Consider the following 25,696-nt stretch of genomic DNA (forward strand, 5'->3'; position numbering starts at 1 on the left):
TTGTAGGTGCATGTGAATGGAGAGCATGCCTTTGACTTATTCTTGGCTCAAAGACCTGACCTTTGTCCCAAAACCAGGACATTTATTTAAAATTGCGAAAAGTGTCGGGACACCGAGACCGGAACTGTCTGGGTAAATCTGGGACGTCTGGTCCCCCTATCAATACAGCATTTCATAACAATCAATTAATCAATGCCCAGCTAGTGATTTTAGGTAAGGAAAAAAAGTACTTTACTTTCAATGCACTACTATACATACAAAATCAGAGGGCAGAAATAAGGTACATAGTTATCAAGGCAGCAATCACTGTTTGAGAGAGTTAACTAATATTAGGGTGTTCCCAAGGGTACTGTACAACAAGCATTGGCATAGCCAATAGGTCTCGCCTTTGGGACGTTATGTGTTAAGTTATCCAGCACAATATCCTTGTTGCAACAACATAAACTGTTGCATTGCTAAACACTTATAAGGTCCCAAAGGCGAGACCTATTGGCTATGCCAATGCTTGTTTATTTTGGTACGGTGTGGCACCATTCTGGCATGTTGTCGGATGTCTTCTATCCTATGACTTCTGCCCTTCGGGCTACTGGGGTTGCTGTCGGTCTGTTCTGCCACAGTTGTTCCCCCTTTATCCGTCACCCTGTTGCCAGATCACATACCTGGCGCTTTCTGTTCTCCTGTCGCAGACCCGCCTCCCTTTGGGGTATGGCTGTGGTATCTATTCTAAGTTAAGGAATCTGCGCCTAGATGTCTCTATCAGATGTACGAGTTACTTACCTTCGGTAACGATGTATCTGGTAGAGACGTTGTCTAGCCGCAGATTCCTTAACGCCTACCCAGCCTCCCCGTTCTGCGAGGACCTTTTCTGGTGGTGTTCTCCACTGACCTCTTCAGTTGCCATTGGGTTTTATCTTCAGGGGGTTCAGGTTGCTACACTTCCCTGGGTGCTTCATATACAGTTAACCTCTGCTGAAGGACTTCTTTCTGTTTTATGATACCTTTCATTCGAAGGTAGGTCGTTCTACTCTACAGTTCACTTCCCTTCAGTTTGTTCTACTGCCTCGGAGTCTTGGCCTCCTCGTGGTCATCCCTATTTGAGAGTCGGTTGTGCTCTGTCCCTTCTTCTGTTTTACAGGAGAAAGGCCAGTCTTCTTTTTCTTTCCTGTTGTTCTTTCTGTGTTCCGTTCTTACTGGACAGCCCAGTTCTACAGTGCACTATTGGTCTGTTTCTGTCTATTGTGATGTTCTTCCCTTGTTGCACTCGGGAAGGGGCCTCCACTTGGCTTGCGGGGTTCTTTCTCCCCGTCTCCCTTTATTTATGTAAAGCGGTGTCTATTCTGTCTTTAGAATGGTGCCTTCCACCATTCCCCTCCCTTCTTTACCCACGGAATTTTCATTCCTCGCACACTGTTCCCATCCTTTCACAGATTTTAGTTGGTGGCTCCGCGTTGTGCCGCGGAAAAGTTTCTCTGAAGAAAACTGACGTCAGTGCGCCGGGGGGGGCGGGGGGCGATATGACCTCGCTGACGTCACGGACGACGACGTCAGGGCGGGGTCGTGTGGCGCCGTCCCCCGGTGCGCAGAGGTGCTACTGCAAGAAATTTCCAGATCCAGTCTCACGCCTGGGGATATTCTAAGTTAAGGAATCTGCGGCTAGACAACGTCTCTACCAGATACATCGTTACCGAAGGTAAGTAACTCGTACTTCGGGCCCGAAGTAGATAAGTCATTAGAATTTTTTTTAAAAAGGCACAGAGGTAGTTAAGTCTATGGGAGCTCTGTAGTCTTGCTCTAATCGGGGCTCCTTTTGTTGCTCCTTCTACCGTGGAGGGTCGAAAACCATGTCCTCAGACAATACTACCACCTCCTACAAGGCAACGATCAATCTTCCTCTACAAGGGGCTTCTTTAGAGGAGAATACTGACGCAACAACAACAAAATTCGAGGCAGGGGTTCCACACCACGTAATTCCCCCTCCCCCACCAAGCAGTGACTTGCCTACACTTCCCCATATCATTTAACACCTCTCGGGGACGTCTTCTACAATTCCTCCCCATTTGGCAATCTATCACCACAGACAAATGGGTGTTAGGAATTATCCAACATGGTTATTGCCTGGAGCTTACCAACATTCCTCCAAACATTCCACCACGTTCTCACAAAATGACACCAGAACATTTACATCTACTTCAGCAAGAGGTCCATTCTCTCCTGTCCAAAGGAGCCATAGAACCTGTGCCATTACAACATCAAGGGACAGGCGTGTACTCCCTGTACTCTCTCATCCCCAAAAAGGCCGGCTCCTTGAGACCTATTCTAGAGCTCAGAGAGCTAAACCTTTACATAATTTCAGAGCATTTCCACATGGTGACAGTTCAACAAATGCTCCCACTTCTACAGCAGGGCGATTTTATGTGTACTCTAGACTTAAAAGACGCATATTTCCACATTCCAATTCATCCCACTCATCGCAAATGCCTCAGATTCATGATAGCGGTGTCATCATTACCAATTCAAAGTACTACCGTTTGGAGTCACCACTGCTCCCAAGGTATTTACCAAATGTCTGGCAATAGTTGCCGCACATCTGAGAAGACAAATCCATGTCTTCCCATACCTGGATGACTGGCTCATCAAAGCCAGTACTTACCAAATGTGTCTCAAACACACTCAAACCACTATTCACTTACTTCACCAACTAGGGTGCACAGTAAATGCATTGAAGTCTCATCTACAGCCTTCCAACTCACAAACTTATCTTGGAGCTACGATAGACGCTCAGAAAGCTCTAGCCTCTCCCAATACAGCCAGGATTCACAGAACTCAGTCCCTTCTCAATCAGTTTCAGCCCAACCAATCATTACCAGCAAAAGTATTCATGCAACTCCTAGGGATGATGGAGTCTAGCATTATAATTGTCCCCACGCAAGACTTCACTTGCATCCCCTTCAAGAATGCTTAGCAAGTCAGAGGAACCAGTCGCTGGGTCAGTTGACCGATCTAATGTTGGTAGATGGCCGCACCCATCACTCTCTGCAGGGGTGGGACCCACAAAATGTATCCAAAGGGCAGCCCTTTCTCAACCCTGTTCCACAGACAGTGCTAACAACAGACGCATCGCTCACTGGTTGGGGCGCTCACCTACAAAGTCACACAATCCAAGGATTATGGAGTCTAATGCACAAGAGCGTCCATATAATTCACCTAGAGCTACTAACAGTGTTTCTAGCGCTCAAAGGCTTTCAAACATACCTAATAGGCAAAATTGTCCTAGTCCGCAAGGACAACATAACAGCTATGTTCTATATACAACAAGCATTTGCAATGCAATCGTCTCGCCTTTGGGACCTTATAAGTATTTACCTATGCTGCACATTATCTCACATTACTGCAACATATCCTCACTACGGACTGCGTAGCAGTGATTTGGGGGTCTGGCAGTAGATTTGGCACCAGCTTTGCAGCTGTAGTGGTGGAAGTGGCCCACTCCAGTGACAGAACTGGGTTGCCAAACACTGATTTTATTTTATCATTTTTTTAAGGCTGAAATTATGTATGTATGTATGTAAAAAAATGAATTGTGCATTGTTCTTGAATTAACCACATAATAAAGAATTAATTTGAAATATTGAAAATGTATTTTCATTTTCGTTTGTCAAAGAATAGAACGAAGGAATAATCATTCAGAATAATTATGTAGTGGTTTCACATAAGACCAGTTTTTGATTGCCGGGTTCCTCCGAAAACAAACCGCATACTTGATATACTGTTGCAAAAGTAGAAGCAAAACTTAGATGGTTTTCAATTAGCAGAGAAAGGAGCGATGGCTCAGGAAGTAAACAATCCCACTGGTGGTTACTCTGCCTGTGGCATGGAAGATTTGACACATTACATTGGGCGGCGATACCTGTGTCCACACCTAAGTGTTTGCTTGCACTTGTATTCCTGGATTATGAGTGAAACCTAATGGCTGGTGCCACACACTAAGGGATGTGAGAGCGTGCTCTCTGAAGTCACGCATGGCATTACTTACATTGCCTGCATTTCTCTGGTGAATATTGAGGCTGGTGCAGATTCAGGGTGTCCAGCCCATGTCCACAGCCAAAAATAATTTATAAAAACAAAAGGAAAGCGCGAGCCTCAAGAGTACAGCGCTACACTGGGAGAGAGGGTACAAGGGTGTGAAAGTTATACTTTGCAAGGGCACACGGTAGGGCACGTTAGGCAGCTGAAGCTTCTCACCCCAACGTGACAAACATGCACTAAAGTAAGAAACCGCACTGTATTCATTCTAAGTTTTCGAGTTGGTATTTGTCACCCTCCACTGGTCACAGGGTGAAACTGTTTCTGTATAACATTTTGTAAGAAGAGTACGGTATTATTGAATTCCTATTTATTTGCGGGGTTCTTTAATGTGCTGCGTACTGCGGCCAGCACACTTTATTTAGATCACCTGATGTGTGCCACAAGAGTGAAAATCTTAGTAGATTCCAGTTGAATCTTGATACTGTGATAATGTTGCTGACTGATGTTCAATGGTGTCTGCTAGGGCCGCCGGAATGCCTAGCACGCAGGGAACCGCAGAGCGTGTTTCACCGTTGGGTCTCATGGCGCAGCAGCCGAGTTTGATCAGCCTGCACTCGCAGCAGAGGGCGGCCACCAGCAGCAGCCTGGCCTCCATCGCGCCTCCTCGTGTTGTTCCAACACCTGCCTGGACCCCTCGTTCCTTCGCCTCGTAAGTACGGGTCACAGGGAGAGCCGCCTCCGGCACGGGGACTGCAGCCGCAGAAGCCTCCCGCCATCAACCTCGAGCGCATCGGGAGGATGCCGGCAGGGACAGGGCACGAGCGGAGTCCCTCCCGAGTGAGAAACAGAGCTTCTCCTCAGCCGTACACAAAGCGCCGACCCGCTGCCAACTCAGGCCGATGGGGCTGTCTAGGCGAGCGCGCGGTGGGAGCGCTCGAAAGTTAAGAGACGCCTGCGCGTGCTCATCTGCTGTCCGGGGCCAAGCTCCGGGCGCAAGCTGAAAGACACGCCGTGTGCGTGCCCATGTGCTGTCCGGGAGCAATCTGATAGACACGCCGTGAGCGTGCACATCGGCTGTCTGGGAAAGTGGACATCTCCTGTCCCCCTTCCAAACTCAAGTCGACGACAATAGGTCTCGCTAGCAAGCAGCTGCGCTGCGTCACTAGGCGAGACCTAAAAACAGGGGGGGGGGGCAAGGGGGCATTCTCTCCAACTGTCACGCCTAGCACAAGCCATTTGGAAATGGGCCATACATCACAAAATGTATCTCCTAGCAGAACATCTTCCAGGAATAAGCAATTAAATTGCAGACCTTCTCAGCAGACAGAGACAGCAAATCCACTAGTGGGCACTTCATCCCCAGATTCTTCTTCCCTGCTTTAAGGAATGGGGATTTCCTCACATAGACCTGTTTGCCATAGCTCAAAATGCCCAAGCTTCTCCTCCAGGTTCCCACACCCGCTTTCTAAAGGCAATGTCCTATGGATGAACTGGTCAGGGATATTTGCCTATGCTTTTCCGTTTTCCGTCTCTCCCACTCATTCCGCTGGTAGTTCGGACGCTCAGACAATCATCCCTCAAACTCATTTTCATATCTCTCACATGGACATGTCAACCTTGGTTCACCACCCTGCTAGAGCTCTCAGTAGTTCCACACCAAAAGCTGCATCTCAACTCCAGTCTCACTCAGAGCCATGGAGAAATCCGACATCCAAATCCCAAGGAACTCAACCTAGCGATTTGGCTCCTGAAGTCATAGAGTTTGTTTACCATTACCACCAGACTGTATGAATATCCTAAAGGAGGCTAGGAAACCCACTACTAGGGCATGTTATGCAGCAAAGTAGAAACAATTTGTTATATATTGTAACAATAACAATATCAATCCCCTTGATGCTTCAGTGCAAAACATCACCCGTTATCTCACTTACAGCAATCTGGATTAGCCTACACATCCATTCGATTGCATTTAGCAGCAGTAGCTGCATACTTACAAAACAGACAACACTTATCTCTGTTCAGAGTACCAGTGATTAAGCCTTTATGGAAGAGTAATACCACCACGAGCTCCACCTGCACCAGTAGAGAACTTGAACATAGTCCTTAAGAGACGAATGGGTCCACCTTTTGAACCAATGCACAAGTGTCAACCACAATTTCTCTCATGGAAGGTTGCTTTTCTTTTTGCATTCACTTCCTTAAGGAGAGTTGATGAACTCCAGGCACTAACTATACAAGAACCTTTCTTTCAATTTCCCAAAAACAAAGTGGTTCTTCGAACCAGTCGCAAATGTCTTCCTAAAGTGGTTTCTGCTTTTCATATCAATCAATCAATCGGTTGAGTTACCTGTGTTCTTTCCTCAACCTGATTCTGTAGCAGAACGAGCTCTACACACATTAGATGTTAGAAGTGCCCTACTAAATTATGTAGAAAGAGCAAAGGATTTTCGTAAGACAAAACAGCTCTTTGTTGCTTTTTCGCCACCACACAAAGGCAATCCCATATCTAAATCAGGCATTGCAAGATAGATTGTGAAATGTATTCAAACATGTTATATGAAAGCGAAAAGAACCTTGACAATACCCCCTAGAGCGCATTCCACCCGCAAAATAGGGGCTACTATGGCCTTCTTAGGGAATATTCCCCAGTTGACATCTGTAAGGCAGCAACATGGTCTACACCGCACACATTCACCAAACGCTATTGTATAGCTGTATTAGCAAGGTAACAAGCTAATGTAGGCCCGGCAGTACTTAAAACACTTTTTCAAGCAACAGCTACAGGTTAGCCACCACTTTGGGAGTTTACTGCTGTATAGTCTATGCAAAGCATGTGATCTGCAGCTCACATGCCTCAAACCGATAATTTTACTTACCCAGTAAGCATCTGTTCTTGGCATGTAGAGCTGTAGATTCACATGCGCCCACCCGCCTATACCTGTTGCAGTTTTCTTACTTTACATACATACGCATGGACATCTCTATTCTACCTTTACTAACTCCATTTTCACCCTCTGCAGGAAAACAATCTAACAATGGAGTCAATGCCTATGGGCATTATCACCGAAAGGAGGAGTCACCTACCTTGTGACTGGAAAGACTTATTCAAAGAAAAACAACTTGCAAACATCCGAAGCCAACACTAGATGGCAGGAGTATGCAAAGCATGTGAATCTACAGCTCTACATGCCAAGAACAGATGCTTACTGGGTAAGTAACATTATCCTTGTTATCTTTTGCATCTACAGCAAGTTGGCTTAGCTTAGCCTATTCTATTACATCTTGCAGCGGTAGCTGCCTATCTACAAAACAGACAACATTTGTCCCTATTCAAAGTTCCAGTAATTAAAGCTTTTATAGAAGACCTTAAAAGAATAATACCACCCAGGGTACCACCTGCACCTATCCGGAACCTTAACATTGTTCTCAAAGAGCTTATGGGTCCACCCTTTGAACCATTACATAATTGTCCATTTCAGTTTTCCTCATGGAAGGTTTCCTTTCTAATTGCTATCACTTCACTGAGACATGTTGGTGAGTTACAGGCATTAACCTCAGAAGAACCCCTCTTTCAAGTTCACAAAGATAGAGTGGTTCTTTGAACAAACCCTAAATTCCTTCCAAAAGTAGTTTGTGCTTTTCATATTAACCAATCAGTTGAGTTACCTGTGTTCTTTCCTCAACCTGATTCAGTAGCAGAAAGGGCTCTACATACCCTTGATGTAAAACGAGCATTTTTATACTATATTTGTAGGACAGAAGATTTTCACAAAACAACTTTTTGTTGCATTCGCTCCACCTCATAAAGGAAATCCTATCTCTAAATCTAGTATTTCTAGGTGGATTGTGAAATGTATTTTAACTTGCTATGCTAAAGCTAAAATAACTTTAACTATACCTCCTAGAGCACACTCTACTCGCAAAATAGGAGCATCGATGGCCTTTTTAGGGAACATTCCCATAGCTGACATGTGTAAGGCAGCTACATGGTCTACACCACACACAAATACAAAACATAATTGTGTGGATGTCTTAGCACGTCAACAAGCTGATGTAGGACAAACAGTGCTAAAAAGGAGTTGGATTTTACCTGAAGTCTGGTGCTGGATATCTCTTGCCATTGTGTGACAGTTTGCTTTCTCCTGAGCTAGCCAATGGTCTATTTCAGTACCGGCCCGTTTTTTATGGAAACGATACCGAGTAAGAAACTCACTGGGTCAAATTTCCCAAGACATAATATGCAAATCTTATGACATTTTTGCAGTTGAAGATGACCACAGCACTTCCCCATCTTCTCTTGTCAGCATTTAACGGTTCAGAGAGAAGGGTATCATGAAGGATGCAGGCAAGCAGATGTGGTGGAGTGATGCCTGTGCTTCAGCTTTTCACCAGTTTAATACTGGACCAAAATTCTCTACAGTTGCAAGTAACGTGGTGCAGGTATCCCACAACTCAAGAGGAATAATCAAGTGCCACCTGTGAAGTAGTCACAACCTAGAGAAACACATACCTTTTCATCCACGTGCCATGGCAGTGGCACTTCAAAATGTGAACATTTGGATGTGTTTGTATGTGGACCACCCCAGGTAGTCCTATCTCACTACTAAGTTTCTCATCACATAAACAGAATGCACCATTTAGTCAGTCTGTCTGTCTCTCTCTCCTGATAATTCGCGCCATTTACTATGATATCCAGGAGTATATCTAAGAATGAGCATCATATATGGCTTTCAAGGAGTATTTTACTGCTTCTGTGATATCTAGCGTGGCAACATAGGGAGTGGGAAAGGGAAGAAGCAACATGGGCAATGCTGGTTTTGGGCTGTGAGGATAAGAAGCAACACAGATAACAGATTTGGGAGGAAGAGAGAACAAAAATGGTACCTCAATCACAGCAGCATCCATTGCAGGACAGCAATCAAGCTGAAGCAATCTGTACTTGGTCCATGCTGCAGCCAAATGAAGAGGGACAATGCTGTTTTTGGGGTGTGAGGGTGAGAAGCTACACAGACAACGGAGATTTGGGTGGAAGGTGGAAGACGAAAAATAAAAAATAGTACTTCAAGCACAGCACCATCCGCGGAAGGGCAGCAATCAAGCGGAAGCAATCAGTACTTGGTCCATGCTTCACCCGAAAGAAGAGTGAGTGAAGCAGCTTGGGCTGCCCAATTAAAAAGCAGAAAATAAAAGTAATAATGAAGCCAACAAATGGTAAGTAATGGGTTGGCTACAAGCCCCTTGTTTGTATACAATATCTCGCACAAGTGAGAGTGTATGCAGCACATGCGCTGTCACAGGTGAGACCTAAAATGACTACTGATGTAATAATGAACAATGCAAGCTATTCAAAGATGTTCCTGGTAATCCAGAGAGAACCGTGCAGAGTCAGTGTTTTTAAAAGCTGCCGTTTTTTATCAGGTGTATTGTACAGTAAAAGCATGTCCGAGGCATATGAGCTGCAGATTACACACTGTGCATAGATCACCATCTGGTGTTGGGCCTGGATGTTTGCAGTTGTTTTTCCTCTTGGAAAGTCTTTGGAAGTCACGAGGTATGTGACTCCTCCTTTGGATCGTATTGCGCATGGGCTTCGGCTCCATCATCGGATTGTTTTTTTCCGCCATCGGGCTCGGATGTGATCTTTGCGCTCCGGTTCCGAACAGTTTCCAGTTCTCCAATCGACGCGCAATCCTCCCCCCTTTTCGCGGTATTGTTCTCGATCGCGATCTCTACACTCGACGCGGCTCTCATCGATCAAGACCTTCTATTCCAGTCGTCGACGACGGCCTTCGGACCTACCCAAGCTCCGGTCCTGGCTAATGGAAAGGACTCCATTTAAGAAGTGCCCTCGATGTGGGTCCAAATTCCCCCACACCGATCTCCACGAGGTATGCAACCTCTGCCTCTCTCCTGAACACGAGGCTCGAGACTGTCCGGCGTGCAAATCCTTCCAGTCCAAGAAAACCATTCGAGACCGAAGGGCACGAAGAACTATGGCACACTCATCGACGGCGATCCCAGACGACATCTTCGGAGAAGGTGTCGACGCTCCAGAAGGACAACACACCGACGAGGGCCTCGTCAGCGCCTCCGAAGCCGACGATTCAGATGTGGAGGACATCACTCCGGCACAGAGGGTCGTGAGTACTGAAATCCACCCCCACCCCGCACCCTCCGTGGCATCCAAAAAGGCTTCGGTCACACCTTCACCTCCGGGCCTAGGCACGACCAAGAACACTGCTTCCCACACCGCACATTCGGGACTGGTAAAAAAGCCTATTAAGCCTTCCGGCGGCTCGGGCTCGAGCCAGCCCACCGTCGGTGCCGAGAAACACTCCTCTGCACTGACGCCGAAAAATAAAATGGCCTCTTCCTCGGCACCGAGCTCCATACCGAAGCACTCGGTGCCGAAAACCAGCACCAGCTCCTCGGTACCGCCCCCGGATCCGAGCAAAAAACACAAGGCCACCGACACCCATATCTCGAAGCCGAAAACCATCTCGGAGCCGAGTAACCAACCATCCCTTCCAAAGCCGCATAGTTCCAAACAGCGGACTAGTGCAGACTCTAAAACAAAAAATCCTACGGCTTGATGCCTTCGGCGCCGACAGGCACGCCACTCTCTGAAGAACTTTTTAAGCCTGATCCATTGCAAAAAACACTGGCCAAGGATCCCAAGACTGGGCATTTGCTGCTCAGCATCAAAAAGAGACAGCTGGACAAGCCTGCCCCAGCTCCACCTCCAAAGAGGAAAGACTTTGCTACCTCCCCTTTGAGAATACCCTCGCCCCCTCCTCCACCCCCTCCCCCTCCCCCTCCCCCTCCCCCTCCTCCACCTTTCCCCTCCCACCTCATCATTCCCCCACACCCTCTCCGGATGATGACGATGATGTCTATGATGACATAGGGGACGAGCCCCATGACCAACCTATAGGGGACCCCACTCCTACAGGCTCCCCAGACCCATGGGACGACTATAACATTCCTGATATTCCTAACGTCCCGCAGGATGATCTCTACCCTTCGAGACCATCCCCACCAGAAGACTCATTGGGGTTCAACCACCTACTCCAGAGGGCTGCACACTACCACGGTGTGGATCTCCATACCGACCCCGTGGAGGAGGACTTCCTCCTTGATACTTTCGACACCACACACAGGCCCACCTCCATCCTGCCCATGCTCAAAGCAGTTATCAAGCACGCGCCGGAGGTCTTTAAAAATCCAGTCAGAGCTAGGGTCATCAACCCTCGCATAGACAAAAAATATAAGGCCGCCCCTACAGATCCCGCCTACATCAGAGGGCCTGCACCACTAGATTCCCTAGTAGTGTCTACAGCACGAAAGGGTGCAAACTCCCAAGCATCAGGCGAGGAACCACCACCTGATAAAGAGTCAAAACTCATGGACGCATCGGGCAAGCGCACTGCATCCCAGGCTGCCAACATATCGCGCATCGCAAATACACAAGCGCTTCTGGCAAGATATGACAAGGCACATTATGACGAACTGGAAGCCATAATGCAACACCTCCCTGACATATATAAAAATAGAGCCAATGAGTTAAATTCAGGAGGGCAAAACCATCACCAATACCTTCATCCGCTGTGCCCTAGATGCAGCTGACACCGCCTCTAGGGCAATTAACACCAGCGTCCTCCTCCGTTGCCATGCCTGGCTAAGGATTTCAGGTTTCAAACCAGAGGTGCAAGCTTCCATCCTGAACCACCCTTTTGACCAGGAACATCTGTTTGGCCCAAAAGTAGATGAGGCCCTGGAAAAAATGAAGAAAGACACAGATACGGCGAAATCTATGGGAGCCTTACAATCGCACCCTCCCAGGTGCTCTTTTCGCCGCTCTTCCTTTCGAAGCACATCCAGAGGCTACTCCTCGGACACCGCTTCCACTTCCTATAAAGCCCCTACCCAATCCACCTTTACAAGGGGTTACCAAAGAGGCGGCTACAGAGGCAACAATAATAAAGGCAGAGGCAAGACAAACACCTCCCACTCTGCCTCCACCCCTACCCAATGACTTCCCTCCACTCCCCCTAGACCATCCCACTCCGGTCGGGGGCAGACTCCACAATTTCCTTCCTGTCTGGACTACCATCACCTCAGACAAATGGGTAACACAAATAATTCGGTCAGGCTATTGCCTCGAACTAACATCTACACCCCCAAACATTCCACCCAAACAACGCCCAATGTCAAAGGAACATTTAACACTACTAAAGCAGTAGGTAATCTCCCTCCTACAAAAGGGGGCAATAGAACTAGTTCCTATCAACCAACAAAATATAGGGGTTTACTCCCTATATTTTCTCATACCAAAAAGAGACGACACGCTAAGGTCCATCCTAGACCTCAGGCCCCTGAACCAATATATCCACTCAGACCATTTTCACATGGTCACACTCCAGCAGGTACTTCCCCTGCTCTCCCAAAACGATTTACTGGCCACTTTAGACCTCAAAGACGCCTATTTCCACATTCCTGTTCACAACGCTCACAGGAAGTTCCTCAGATTTGTGGTGGACGGCCAACACTATCAATTCAAAGTGCTCCCATTCGGAGTCACCACAGCACCACGATTTTTTACCAAGTGCCTAGCAGTAGTGGCCGCACACCTGCGGAGACCACACATCCATGTCTTCCCATACCTGGACGACTGGCTAATAAAAGCCAGCTCATACAACCAGTGTGTACAACACACGCACGCCACTATCCAGCTACTTCACGAACTGGGCTTCACAGTAAACCACTCAAAGTCCCATCTGCAACCATCCCACGTAAAACAATACCTCGGTGCCACCATAGACACCTCAAGAGCGCTAGCCTACCCCAGTCCTGCCAGGATAACAAACATTCAGGCTCTACGCGCCAAATTTCAGCCACTACACTCTCTTCCAGCTCGAGTGTTAATGCAACTAATAAGAATGATGGCCTCTTGCATATTCATAGTACCTCACGCAAGACTCCAGATGCGTCCTCTCTCTAAGAGTGCTTAGCGCGCCAATGGAACCAGGCCCAGGGTCAATTGACAGATCTGGTGTTGGTAGACAGTCGTACCCATCGCTCTCTGCAGTGGTGGACCACCAAAAACCTTTCCAAAGGGCGACCGTTCCTGGACCCGGTTCCTCAGATAGTACTAACAGCTAACGCATCGCTCTCTGGCTGGGGAGCTCACCTACTACATCACACCATGCAGGGCAGGTGGACACCTCAACAAAAGTTACTCCACATCAACCATCTGGAGTTACTAGCCATATTTTTAGCCCTAAAATCTTTTCAAACACAAATCTCAGGCAAGGCAGTCTTACTCCGCACAGACAACATGACAACCATGTACTATATACAAAAACAAGCATTTACAATGCAACGGTCTCGGCATTGTTAAAGTTAGAGCTATTGGCATTGCTCATGACAATGCCGTTTCTTTAAATGTTTTAAAAACAAAAACATAAACAAAAATAATGTCATGAGCAATGCCAATAGCTCTAACTTTAACAATGCCGAGACCGTTGCATTGTAAATGCTTGTTGCTCTGTGTGACAGGTTTGCTAACCGGATTCTTCAGAATGGAAAATGGTGGGGCACTAATCCCTTTAGGCATTGTATTGCTGGCAAGATGGTGGCAGCGTGAGTGGCCGGACTGGCATTCGTCCCTTACCTCACCCGACGCGGTGTAGATCAAGTGGCCCTTGATGGTGCGGCGGTACGCAGCTCTTCAGACGCCCCAATGCTGTCTCTGTGGCTGCATTTCTACTTTACGGCTCAGGTGTCCGTGAGTGGAGATCGCATCGGGGGAAGCAAGACAGAGACTATTTGCGCGGTTCGAGCGCTGTTTGCGCGAGCAGCACGCAGCGTGCTCCAGCAAGGCAGGCAGAGGCCGAGCAGTATCTGGATCTTTACACGCCGACCACAGATCATGGGGCCTAAGACGGAGAACCTGCTTCCAAATCTAAAACTGTAGCCAGACGAAGTGAGGCTCTCAGGAAGCTACCGGATGGGAATGACGCCTCGAGCACAGTGGAGATGGATTCGGGCAGTTTAAAAACAAATGCAGGAATAGCTTCAGAGTCCTAAAAAAACAAGCCGAGGGCACCGGAAGACACCACCGCCTTTCTCCGAGGCGAAGCAGAAATGCCTCGGAGAAACGCAGTGGCGTTTTCGGATTCGGGGGCGTGTTTTTCTGTTATCTCCTCTTGCCATTGGCTGGAGGAGATAATTAGACTTTCTGAAAAAAACACGCCCCCCGATCCGAAAAGGACGGGGCCTGATCGGAGTGACGGGACCTCTTCTCCAATGGCTGGCCAGCATTCAAGAGGCCAGCCAATGGAGAACAGGGGAGAAGAGGGGCGGGTTCAAGCCCCTCTTCTCCAAGTCATTAAATCTCCGACTTCCGGTTCTGCCTTCGGCAGACCGGCGGTCCTCGACCTAACAAGGAGGCACACACTCTCCACAGCTCTCTCGGCTAGCACAGAGTATATGGAGATGGGCCATATATTTGACGCCAGCTAAATTATTTCAGTACTTCGGGGGCTCTACACCACGATGCCCTCGGTGCGGGAAGGAAGGGGCAGACTTCAAACACATGTTCTGGTCCTGTGGGTCACTAAGTTGCTACTGGGACGAGGTTATTGCTTGCTTAAACCAGGTGACAGGGCGGGACCTGGAGGTGGAAATGGGAGTTTGTTTGCTATTGTGGTTTCCCCACACCCCGCGCACAAAAATTACGAGCAAGTTTTACGATTTGGGGCTAGTTTTGGCCAAAAGAGAAATCACCCTGCACTGGAAATCGAGAGTCGGTCCCAGCTTTGCGAGATGGAGAGCGACTTTCACCAAATGGGCAGGTAGTGAGAGCACGTTCAGGCTACAGTTAGCGCTGCGGGGGAATAATGAAAAGGCGCTGGACATGGCACATGCATGGGAGGCACTAGTGGTTGAGCTCCAAGGGTGGGTACCGGAAGAAGTGGAGGGCGATGCTATAACGGGGCAGCCAGCGGAAATGCAGTAATAGAGATATACCGGGTAGAACACCAGCGATGGAGGGAATACACTACATTTAATTACGGAACTGAGCCTGGCTATTGTAGGGGGGAGTAGCCCGCAACCAATGACACGGCAGTTTAAAAGAGAGAATCATCCTTATACCTTGCATTATGGCACACTGACATGGGGCGGGGGGCGGAGGGCGTTTATGCATATAAGATCGCTGATGGGTACAGATTCTCTGGATGACAGCGAATAGGATTGTGTACCGCATTGATTTCTGGCAATCGGATATGTTCATCAGCACGAGGGTAATTACTGCAAGGTGTTTGTAATTGAAAATATGCAATAAAAATGTTTTTGCAAAAAAAAAATATGTAGATCGGCCGTACCCCGAAAAATCTTTCTCCTAGCCCAACATGTCCCAGGAGTCCAAAACACTATAGCCGATCTCCTGAGCAGACAAACTCAACAAATCCACAAGTGGGAACTCCATCCACAAGTTCTTCACCCGTACTTTCAAATGTGGGGGCATCCACCAATAGACCTCTTCGCCACCCACAAAAACGCCAAATGCCCAAGCTTCGCCGCCAGGTATCCACACCCATTGTCCAAAGGCAATGAGATATGGATGAACTGGTCAGGCAGATTTGCGTACGCTTTTCCGCCTCTCCCACTCGTTCCATTAGTGGTGTGTAAACTACAACAACATTCCCTCACACTAATCCTAGTAGCTCCGACTTGGGCCAGACAACCGTGGTACACCACACTGCTGGAACTATCCGTAGTACCGCACCAAAAGTTACACCTCTCTCCACACCTCTTAACCGAGAACCATGGAGAGATCAGGCGCCCGGACCCAGCTCAGCTCAACCTTGCGATCTGGCTCCTGAAATCCTAGAATTCGGTTATCTAAATCTCCCCCCAGACTGTATGAACGTCATTAGAGAAGCTAGACTACCTACCACTAGAGCTTGCTATGCATCCAAGTGGAAACGATTTGTAGTCTATTGTCACAGCAATAACTTCAATCCCCTAGATGTGTCCATTCAACACATCATATGCTATTTACCACACTTACAGAGATGCAATCTAGCCTACACGTCTATTCGACTGCACCTTGCAGCAATAGCAGCCTACCTACAAAACAGGCAGCACCTATCACTCTTCAGAGTACCTGCCATAAAAGCCTTCATGGAAGGCCTCAAACGAATAATTCCCCCCAGAGTGCCACCCTCACCTGTGTGGAACCTAAACATCATTCTCACCAGACTAATGGGGCCTCTGTTTGAACCTCTACACAAATGTGAACTTCAGTTCCTAACATGGAAAACTGCTTTTCTTGTAGCCATCACTTCCCTCAGAAGAGTCAGTGAGATACAAGCACTCACCATTCAAGAACCTTTTCTGCAAATGCAAAATAATAAGGTTGTTCTCCGTACTAATCCAAAATTCCTCCCTAAAGTCATTTCTCCAGTATTGGGGTGTCTTTCATAGATTCACATGCTTGAATATTCCCCGTCGTCGGAGTGGGAGTCCCACGGTAAATAATATAGCAATATATACAGCCATAATATATATATATATACATAAGTAATCATATAAAACAGAGATATAAGTAAGTAATAACATCAAGAATGTCCCTATAAGAAATTTCCATAGAGATACATGGAAAGAGAAAAAAAGACATTCGTAGTCTATCTCTGTCATTATGTTAGTCCGAACTCCGGCCAATCAGGCGCCAGCTCCTCTCTAGAACCTTCTCCTCAGAGCTCCTCACCTCAGATTTTCTACCGCACGTCGTGTGAAAGGGAGTCTCCCTGAGCTCTGCTCAGTTTTTTCTCTTCAGGATGACTTCAAGTAAGAAGTCTTTGTTTAGACTTTGTTCTTTTGTGGAAAGCTACGTTATTCTCAGAAGATCCACACAGTAAGTGTATTTACTGTCTTTACCCTACCATGAAGTGGGTGAATATAAATTCTGTAGAATTTTTTCTACAAAAACTCTGAAAGACAGGGAAGGCCGTCTCTTGTTGTGGCTCCAGAGACTTAAGGATAAATATGAAGTAATTTTCTGAGGTAGAAAACTTTACTTCTGGCCGTTCCCACACAGCCTCAAAACGCAGTAGTGTACAGGAGTTACCTACTCCTTCCTTAAAAGAAGAAAATGTCTCTGACTATGACATCTGCCACTTCTTCTTCTTTGAATACTGCTGTGTCGCCCACGAGACATAGTTCTCAGGCTAGTGAGGTTTTCAACTTTCCAGTTTTTTCAAAGATGGCTTCATCGTCTACGATGGCTCCGTCTACGATGGCTCCGTCTACGAGGGCTCCGTCTACGAGGGCTCCGTCTACGAGGGCTCCGTCTACGAGGGCTCCGTCTACGAGGGCTCCGTCGACGGGGGCTCCGTCGACGATGGCTCCGTCTACGAGGGCTCCGTCGACGGGGGCTCCGTCGACGATGGCTCCGTCGACGGGGGCTCCGTCGACGATGGCTCCGTCGACGATGGCTCCGTCGACGGCGGTTCCGTCGACGGTGGTTCCGTCTACGGTGATTCCGTCGACGATGGCTCCGTCGACGATGGCTCCGTCGACGATGGCTCCGTCGACGATGATTCCGTCGACGGTGGCTCCGTCTACGATGATTCCGTCTACGGTGATTCCGTCTACGGTGATTCCGTCTACGGTGATTCCGTCTACGGTGATTCCGTCTACGGTGATTCCGTCTACGGTGGTTCCGTCTACGGTGATTCCGTCTACGGTGATTCCGTCTACGGTGGTTCCGTCTACGGTGGTTTCGTCTACGGTGATTCCGTCGACGATGGTTCCGTCGACTATGGTTCCATCGGCAATGAATCTTTCGATGGTGGTTTCCGTCGACGATGGTTCCGTAGACGATTCCGTCTACAAAGATCTCTTCAATAGCCTTCTATGCCTCAGAGCCCGTTGACTGCAGTCTCATCGGTAAAAATAAGGGTTTAAAAAAGACGACTTCTGCACAGAGGTCATTAAAAATCCAAATCTCTTCGACATATACAGCGACTACTTCGTCCTTTGCTGCTGTTCCTTTATTACCATTACCACCGAGTACTTGACAAGAAAGGTCGGGTGAAGTTATATCGGTGGAGGATTCCCGCCTTCCTTAACCATTGTTTTACCACTGACTCAGATCAAGATTCAGAAGAAGGTTTAGCTGAATCGGTTGTGACAACTATAATCGGCGGTTTTTTCCTTTATCACCACAAGTGTCTGTGGTTCCGCTTACTCCAGTGGTGCCAACAACTATATCGGAACCGGTACCGGCTCCAATACTTTCTGTGGTAATACCTACAGTACCGCTGAGACATTCTTCAACTCGGACAGTACCTCCTCATGATACTGAAGAAGAAGAAGAAATTCCTCAGGACAGGGAGGATGGTGAGATTCTCGATGATGGTGGCGATGCTGATGATGATGATGATGGTATGGCGGAGTGGGATAACTATCATGCCCAAACACCATCTCCCTCTCCGGTGCTACCTGGTGACTCACCACCTGTTGATATGCAAGTTCCACCAGTTAAGGGATAGGACAGCACTAACGTTCAAATTAACGAAGGATTATTTCCTGTACGATTTCAAAGATCAGCCTGTTAAACAAACACATACAATCCCTATAATCGAATTTATTGGGGAGGAAGGCAAAAAGATTATGGAGGCCTCATAGTCTTCCAGCACGGGTGCCTTGATTGGAGAAAAAGGTACAAATCACCATTAGGAGCACCAGCGTGCCTCACTGGTCAAGCGAAGCCAGATTCTGTAGTCACACAGGCAGAGCAACGCCGGGCTAGAAACCCTGCATCTACGATCACTGCACCACCTGATCGTGGTCGACGTCGTTTGGATGCCATAGGGTGAAAATTCTCTTCGATGGCTTCCACCATGGTGAGAGCGGCTAATGCTTTGGCCATCCTGGGTCGTTAGGACCGTCAAGTATGGGCGGATATGTCAACACTAGTTGAGCAACTGCCGGAACCGTCAAAGACCATGGCATATGACGAAGAAGAGGTTTTATTCGGAGATCAGGTGGATGAAGCTCTCCAATCGATAAAGAAAGATACAGATACTGCTCGCTCTCTGGGCACATTGCAATTTTGATAACAACCCTTTCGGGGTGCACGCGGACGCGGCACCTCTATTTTCGAAGAGGAATCAATCAATATCGACCTTATAACCAGGGTTCAAACCGATATTCCTCTAACCAACAGCAAACTTCTCGACAGCAGTCTTCCAAGACTTACAGAGGAAAATCCTCTTACAAGGGTTACACTCCTAAGAGACATGACTTCCATCAGTCCCAGAAAATTGGAGATCGAATCTATCGGTACTATTTTCAATGGTCCTCCATACAAGGAACCGTTGGGTTTTGGAAATTATAGCAAGAGGTCACACTTTGGAGTTCATCGAATTCCCTCCACCCACACCACCTACCGGACTGCCACCGGCTCATATCAAAGAACTGTTACAAGTTCAATTTCTATAACACAAGGGAGCCATAGGAGTAGTACCAAGATTTCAAAAGAGGGAAAGGATTTATTCCCGATTCTTCCTTATCACCAAAAGGAAGGGGGAATGGAAGCCCATTCTAGATCTGAGGGCTCTCAGCAGGTATCTAAAGAAACATTCTTTTCGTAGGCGAACGCATGTAGAGATCTTGCGATTATTTTCACAAGGAGATTTCATGGAAACAATCAACCTCCAAGATGCATATTTACATATCTCCATACTACGACAACATCGGAAATTTCTTCGTTTTCGAGTGGGTCGAGGGGATTTTCCAGTTCAAAGTTTACCATTCGGACTGCGCTCGGCCCCTCGAGGGTTTACAAGGGTGCTAGCCCCTGTGGTAGCGTCCTACGTTCCAGGGTGTTCAGATCTTTCCATTTCTGGACGACTATCTCCTAAAATCACAATCGAAAGTTCAACTTCTACAACACACACATCTTTGACAGGAGGTGGTTTCGCGCCTTAGGGCTCTCCATAAATACCACAAAGTCCCATCTACTGCCTTCTCATCGCACGGATTTTCTGGGAGCAACTTTAGACACAGTGTCAGCAAGGGCACTTCTCTCCCAAGACCGTCTTCAAAAAATTCTCCGACTGGTAACCCTTGTCAGATCAAAAAGACCCGTTTCTGTAAGAATATTGAAGTCCTTTCTGAAAATGGCGTCATCATGCATTGCATTGATCCCTCATTGCAGATTACAGACACGCCCCATCCAAGGAGTACTGGATGTCCAAGAACGCCAGGTTACAGGTTCTTTGAACGATGTTGTAAACGTCACAGATCGGATGAAGTTGGCGCAAAGGTGGTGGACGCAACTGTTAAATCTAACGGAAGGCATTTCTCTTCTGACAATGGTACCAGACATGACAATAACAGACGCCTCTCTGGAAGGATGGGGTGCTCATTTGGAGGTTTTTATCAATAAAAGGAAAATGGTCAATATGTCAAAAAAAAAAAAAAAAAAAAAAACCTGGCACTTCTACAGGTTGGATCTCATGGCTATATATTGCTGGCTCTCAAAGCTTTTCATCCTTTAATCCAAGGAGAATCAGTCCTGATACAGACAGACTATACAACCTGCATGCACTATATAAACAAGCAGGGCAGGATAAAATCTCCGAAACTGTCTCGACTAGCTCAGTCGATTTGGGATTGGTCTATCAACCATCGCATCACGATATGCAGCAGTTAATCGACCGGGGGTATCCAATATCCTGGCGGATTCCCTGAGCGGGTCCTCCTCATCGACCCATGAATGGGAGTTGCATCAACCAACTCTAGAGAGGATATTTCAACGATGGGGTCGCCCACAGCTGGATCTCTTTGCCACACTAGAGAACCGGAAATGCCGTGATTACGCAAGCTGGCTTCCCCACAAAAGATCTCTGGGCAATGCCTTTTGATGGACTGGTACGATCTGTTTGACTACGTTTTTTCTTTCCCCAATCCCACTCGTACCTCGAGTTTCTGTGGTAGATGCGGAGGCAACCTTGCCATCTACTTCTATAGCCCCCCGTTGGCCTCGGCAGGCATGGTTCTCAGAACTACTCCTATTGTCTCAATCCGAACCAATCATTCTACAGCCTCGTGCAGATCTACTCACGATGGACAAGGGGAAAATTGGTCATCCGAATCCCTCCTCACTGAGCTTATCAGCTTGGAACCTGAGCACTGTGAATTTGCCCATTTGGATACTCCACAGGACTGTAGAGACATTTTAGCTCAGGCGAGGGCTCCTTCTACGGTGAAAACGTACAAATTAAAGTGGAAAAGTGTTCCCCACTGGTGTGCATCTAATGGGGTGCACCCGTTTTCACTCCACACCAGAACAATTTTTACCGTTCTTCTTGCATTTAGCTAACTCCGGGTTTCTCTCATGCAACCTTTAGGGGTTTTTTCTGGCGGCAATTTTCCGTTTCCGTCAGGATGGTTCAACTTCCCTTTTGTTTCTTCAAGGATTATCCATCAATTCGTCTAGGGGTTATTTTGTAAATCTCCTCCATTGTGGCATCTGAACATCGTATTGGCTCAACTAATGAGACCACCGTACGAACCGATTCACAAGGTCGAGTTGTAGTATCTAACATGGAAGGTGGCTTTTCTTCGGGCGCTAACGTCTTCACGTCGCGTCCGTGACATTCATGCATTTACAATAAATCCACCTTTTTCCTACAGTTCAAACCAGATTCTGTAGTAGTGCGTACAGATCCAAATTTCTTGCTGAAGGTGCCTTCAGACGTTCATATTAACGAACCAGTGATTTTAAGAACTTTCTTTGCTATCCGCAAACTCCTACGGAGCAGAGATTACATTCCCTGGATGTGAAACTAGGTTTAACATTCTACATCAGCAGAACGGCTGCTTTACGAAGGATTGATCAACTATTCATAGTTTATGGACGCTTTCACAAAGGTCGTCCAGTGACGAAACCAACTATTGCACGTTAAGTTTCAGCTGCCATCGTCTTCTGCCATCAAAAGGCAAACAAGCCATTGCAGTCACCAGTGAGGGCTCACTCCACCAGAGCAATGTCTTCCTCAACTGCTTTATTTGCTGGAGTGCCTTTGCATCAGAGCTGCAGAGCAGCTACGTGGTCGAGCAGACACACGTTTACAAGACACTATTGCTTGACAACTTTAAACGAGGAGGATGCTGCAGTTGGGCAGGCAGTGCTTCGCAATCTTTTTTAAATAAGATGAGCCTCTTCCTTCCCTCCTCCATATTGTTTCCATTTATAATTGACATAATGATGCATTTATACTGTTACAGTTATTCAGTACTGTCATATGCATAAGAAGATTGATTGTCATTACAATTTCGAAGCTGTGTGATCATGGAAACAATGATATTGTTACTGCTAGCTATTCTATATTCAAGCATGTGAATCTATGAAAGACACCCCAATACTGGAGAAGAACAATTGTTACTTACCTGTAAACAGGTGGTTCTCCAGTATTGGTGTCTTTCATAGATTCACATGCGACCCTCCCTCCTCCCTTCAGAGGCTCTCTTCTCCTCATACACTCTGAGTCACTATGGTGCTACGAAAATCTGAGGTGAGGAGCTCTGAGGAGAAGGTTCTAGAGAGGAGCTGGCGCCTGATTGGCCGGAGTTCGGACTAACATAATGACAGAGATAGACTACGAATGTCTTTTTTTCTCTTTCCATGTATCTCTATGGAAATTTCTTATAGGGACATTCTTGATGTTATTACTTACTTATATCTCTGTTTTATATGATTACTTATGTATATATATATATATTATGGCTGTATATATTGCTATATTATTTACCGTGGGACTCCCACTCCGACGACGGGGAATATTCAAGCATGTGAATCTATGAAAGACACCAATACTGGAGAACCACCTGTTTACAGGTAAGTAACAATTGTTCTTCTCCCTTTCACCTAAACTAATCTGTGGAACTACCCCTATTCTTCTCGCAACCACAGACCGTTGCAGAAAGAGCTCTCCACACACTAGATGTCAAACGAGCCTTACTCTACTACATCGAGAGAACACAACCTTTTCGTAAAACCAAACAACTGTTTGTTTCCTTCTCACCACCACATAAAGGCAACCCGATCTCCAAATCTGGGATAGCTAGGTGGATTGTCAAATGCATTCAGATTTACTACTACAAAGCAAAACAAAAGCTATCTGTTCCCCCTAAAGTCCACTCTACACGTAAGATAGGGGCTTCCATGGCATTCTTAGGGAACATCCCCTTAGATGATATCTGCAAAGCAGCTAAATGGTCAACACCGCACACTTTCACTAAACACTATTGTGTAGATGTGCAAACTAAGCAACAAGCTAGTGTGGGCCAGGCTGTACTCAAAACATTGTTTCAAACCACTGCAACAGATACTGGTGGTCGCCACTAAGGATGGGTACTGCTATATAATCTATGCACAGTGTGTAATCTGCAGCTCATATGCCTCGAACGGCAAATGCTACTTACCAGTATGCATCTGTTCTTGGCATGTAGAGCTGCAGATCTACACACGCCCACCCGCCTCCACGGCTACCTTTATCTGTTCCAGTTTATCTTATTTAGATACAACATACATCATTTCCCTGCTGGCGAAAAACAATCTGAGGATGGAGCCGAAGCCCATGCGCAATACGATCCAAAGGAGGAGTCACATACCTCGTGACTTCCAAAGACTTTCCAAGAGGAAAAACAACTACAAACATCCGGGCCCAACACCAGATAGTGATGTATGCACAGTTTGTAGATCTGCAGCTCTACATGCCAAAAACAGATACATACTGGTAAGTGGCATTTGCCATCCAGGGTAGGATAGATTTGCCGTCCTCTAGTACTACTCAGTTTCAGATTTTGAGGTGCTGCTGTGCTGTTTTCTACAAGCAGACAGTGCATCCTGAGCCTGCTAAATTCAGAGTGTAAAGCAGACACGGAGTACTGTGTTATGCACTCTTCTGAAATCCACCTTTTCGCCACTGAACGTCCCTGCAGTGCTGCCAAATGTAGAATATGGCAGCTTTACAAGTGAACAGAAGACACAATAAAGTACAGCAAAAATGCTTCAAGCTGTGCTTGTTATAGAAAGGGAGTCACCAATTTTGAATCACTGAACCCAGCAGCCTCTGGATCTAATGTTTGAAATATTCAATCTAAGGTTTGTTTGAAATCTCCGCAGATGTAAATGTCAGTACTAAAAGATTGAGCTAATCGGCAAAGAGCTTTAGAAAGGAAAGCCTGGGATGACAACAATACTCATTATTTTAAATATCTAAAACTGTAAATATATATTCGGAGAAAAGCTTTGTGGCACCGAATATATTGGTTTTGGTAATGTATTAACACTAATTGGAAATAGTGAACCGACCAAATCAAAATTTAAGGCTATACCGGGTAAGAAAATTCAGATACACTACGTAGTTTCATTTCACAAAGGAATATATTGAAAATAAAAGGATACATGGCAAGGTTGCTATGGAGGGATATGTATGAATGCCATCTTGCCTCGCCTTCCTAAATCTCCGTGCTGTTAGTCTGTTGCCAGATGGTGCATGGTTCTTCCTGGTTGGTAACAGTGAAGAACCTTTGCACTACGGGTTATGGGAGTTAACTGCTATTGATTAGGAACTGTTGGTTGTCTCTGAAATTCCGATTTACCATGCTAAAGGAAAATAATCACATTTGTTAAAAAAATCTATAAATGTGTCTCTGTTTAAAGACCATACTCGACAAAAAGTAACGAGTAAAACTTGTATTTACTATAGTTTGGTATAGTTGAGCATGGCTGCACTGAATTAACTATGTAAAAAAAATAAAGGGCCCTCAAGAGAATAGTGGGGCAGTTGTTTATTTTATGCCAGCAACTAGACATAATGCTTAGACTACTATGGAAAGCTTGAAAATGAGCAGCGGCCTTTGCGTCTACTGTGCCTTTCATCATTAAGCCATGTGTGTTGGGGTGTGTATAAACAATCTCTACCTATGTCTAACTATTCTGACGGAACTATATAGATGCAGTAAATAAAGGACTGCCATGAGGAATTTTGAGATCAGAATGTTGTGTAGCATTGGAAATGGTTGAAAATGCATCCAATATGCATTCTTGCATGATTTGACTGCGAAAGTTAAATTTTGTTTCAGCTGTCTATTTCGCAACGGGTTCAGCAGACTGGCAGTTCTTTGATGTTGGAATTTTAGTGTGTAACTGTGATTTAGTGGTAATGAATAATACTTGTAGTTCTTCTTGTTTGCACTTTCTTCATTTGCGTCCTTTTTATGTGTCCCATTTCTACCAAACACACAGGAAAAGAAATCCTCTCTGCCGGATTTTGAAGGGAGTAATGCGAGTGGGTGTGCTTGCTAAAGGCTTGCTCTTGCGAGGTGACCGTAATGTGCACCTCATTGTACTTACCGACCAAAAGCCAACCACATCCATTCTGCAAAAGGTTGCAGAGCTTCTTCCTAAGCAGCTATCGGTAAGAGGGAGTCTTTACTTTGCAATGCTGTGTATTGAGTTTATAGATTTCTACTGCAGCAAATTCAACTTTTATTGTGCCAAGCATAAAGAAAAAGATGTATAACTCATGGACAAAATTCTTTTTTTATTGAAATTCAAATTAGTAAATACAAGGATATTTATTTT

General features: G+C 46.3%; 1 protein-coding gene across 1 annotated transcript in view; it reads left to right on the plus strand.

Annotated features, from left to right (window-relative positions):
- ZFR2 (zinc finger RNA binding protein 2) overlaps window positions 1-25,696 on the plus strand; it is a 701,383-nt gene that overhangs the window by 422,094 nt on the left and 253,593 nt on the right. Inside the window, exon 13 of the mRNA XM_085639486.1 lies at window positions 25,358-25,529. Coding sequence (XP_085495612.1) covers window positions 25,358-25,529 — 172 coding nt within the window. The remainder of the gene's footprint in view (window positions 1-25,357; window positions 25,530-25,696) is intronic.

The sequence above is a fragment of the Triturus cristatus genome, chromosome 12 (genome assembly GCF_964204655.1).
Source record: "Triturus cristatus chromosome 12, aTriCri1.1, whole genome shotgun sequence".
In the NCBI taxonomy this organism is placed as follows: Eukaryota; Metazoa; Chordata; class Amphibia; order Caudata; family Salamandridae; genus Triturus; species Triturus cristatus.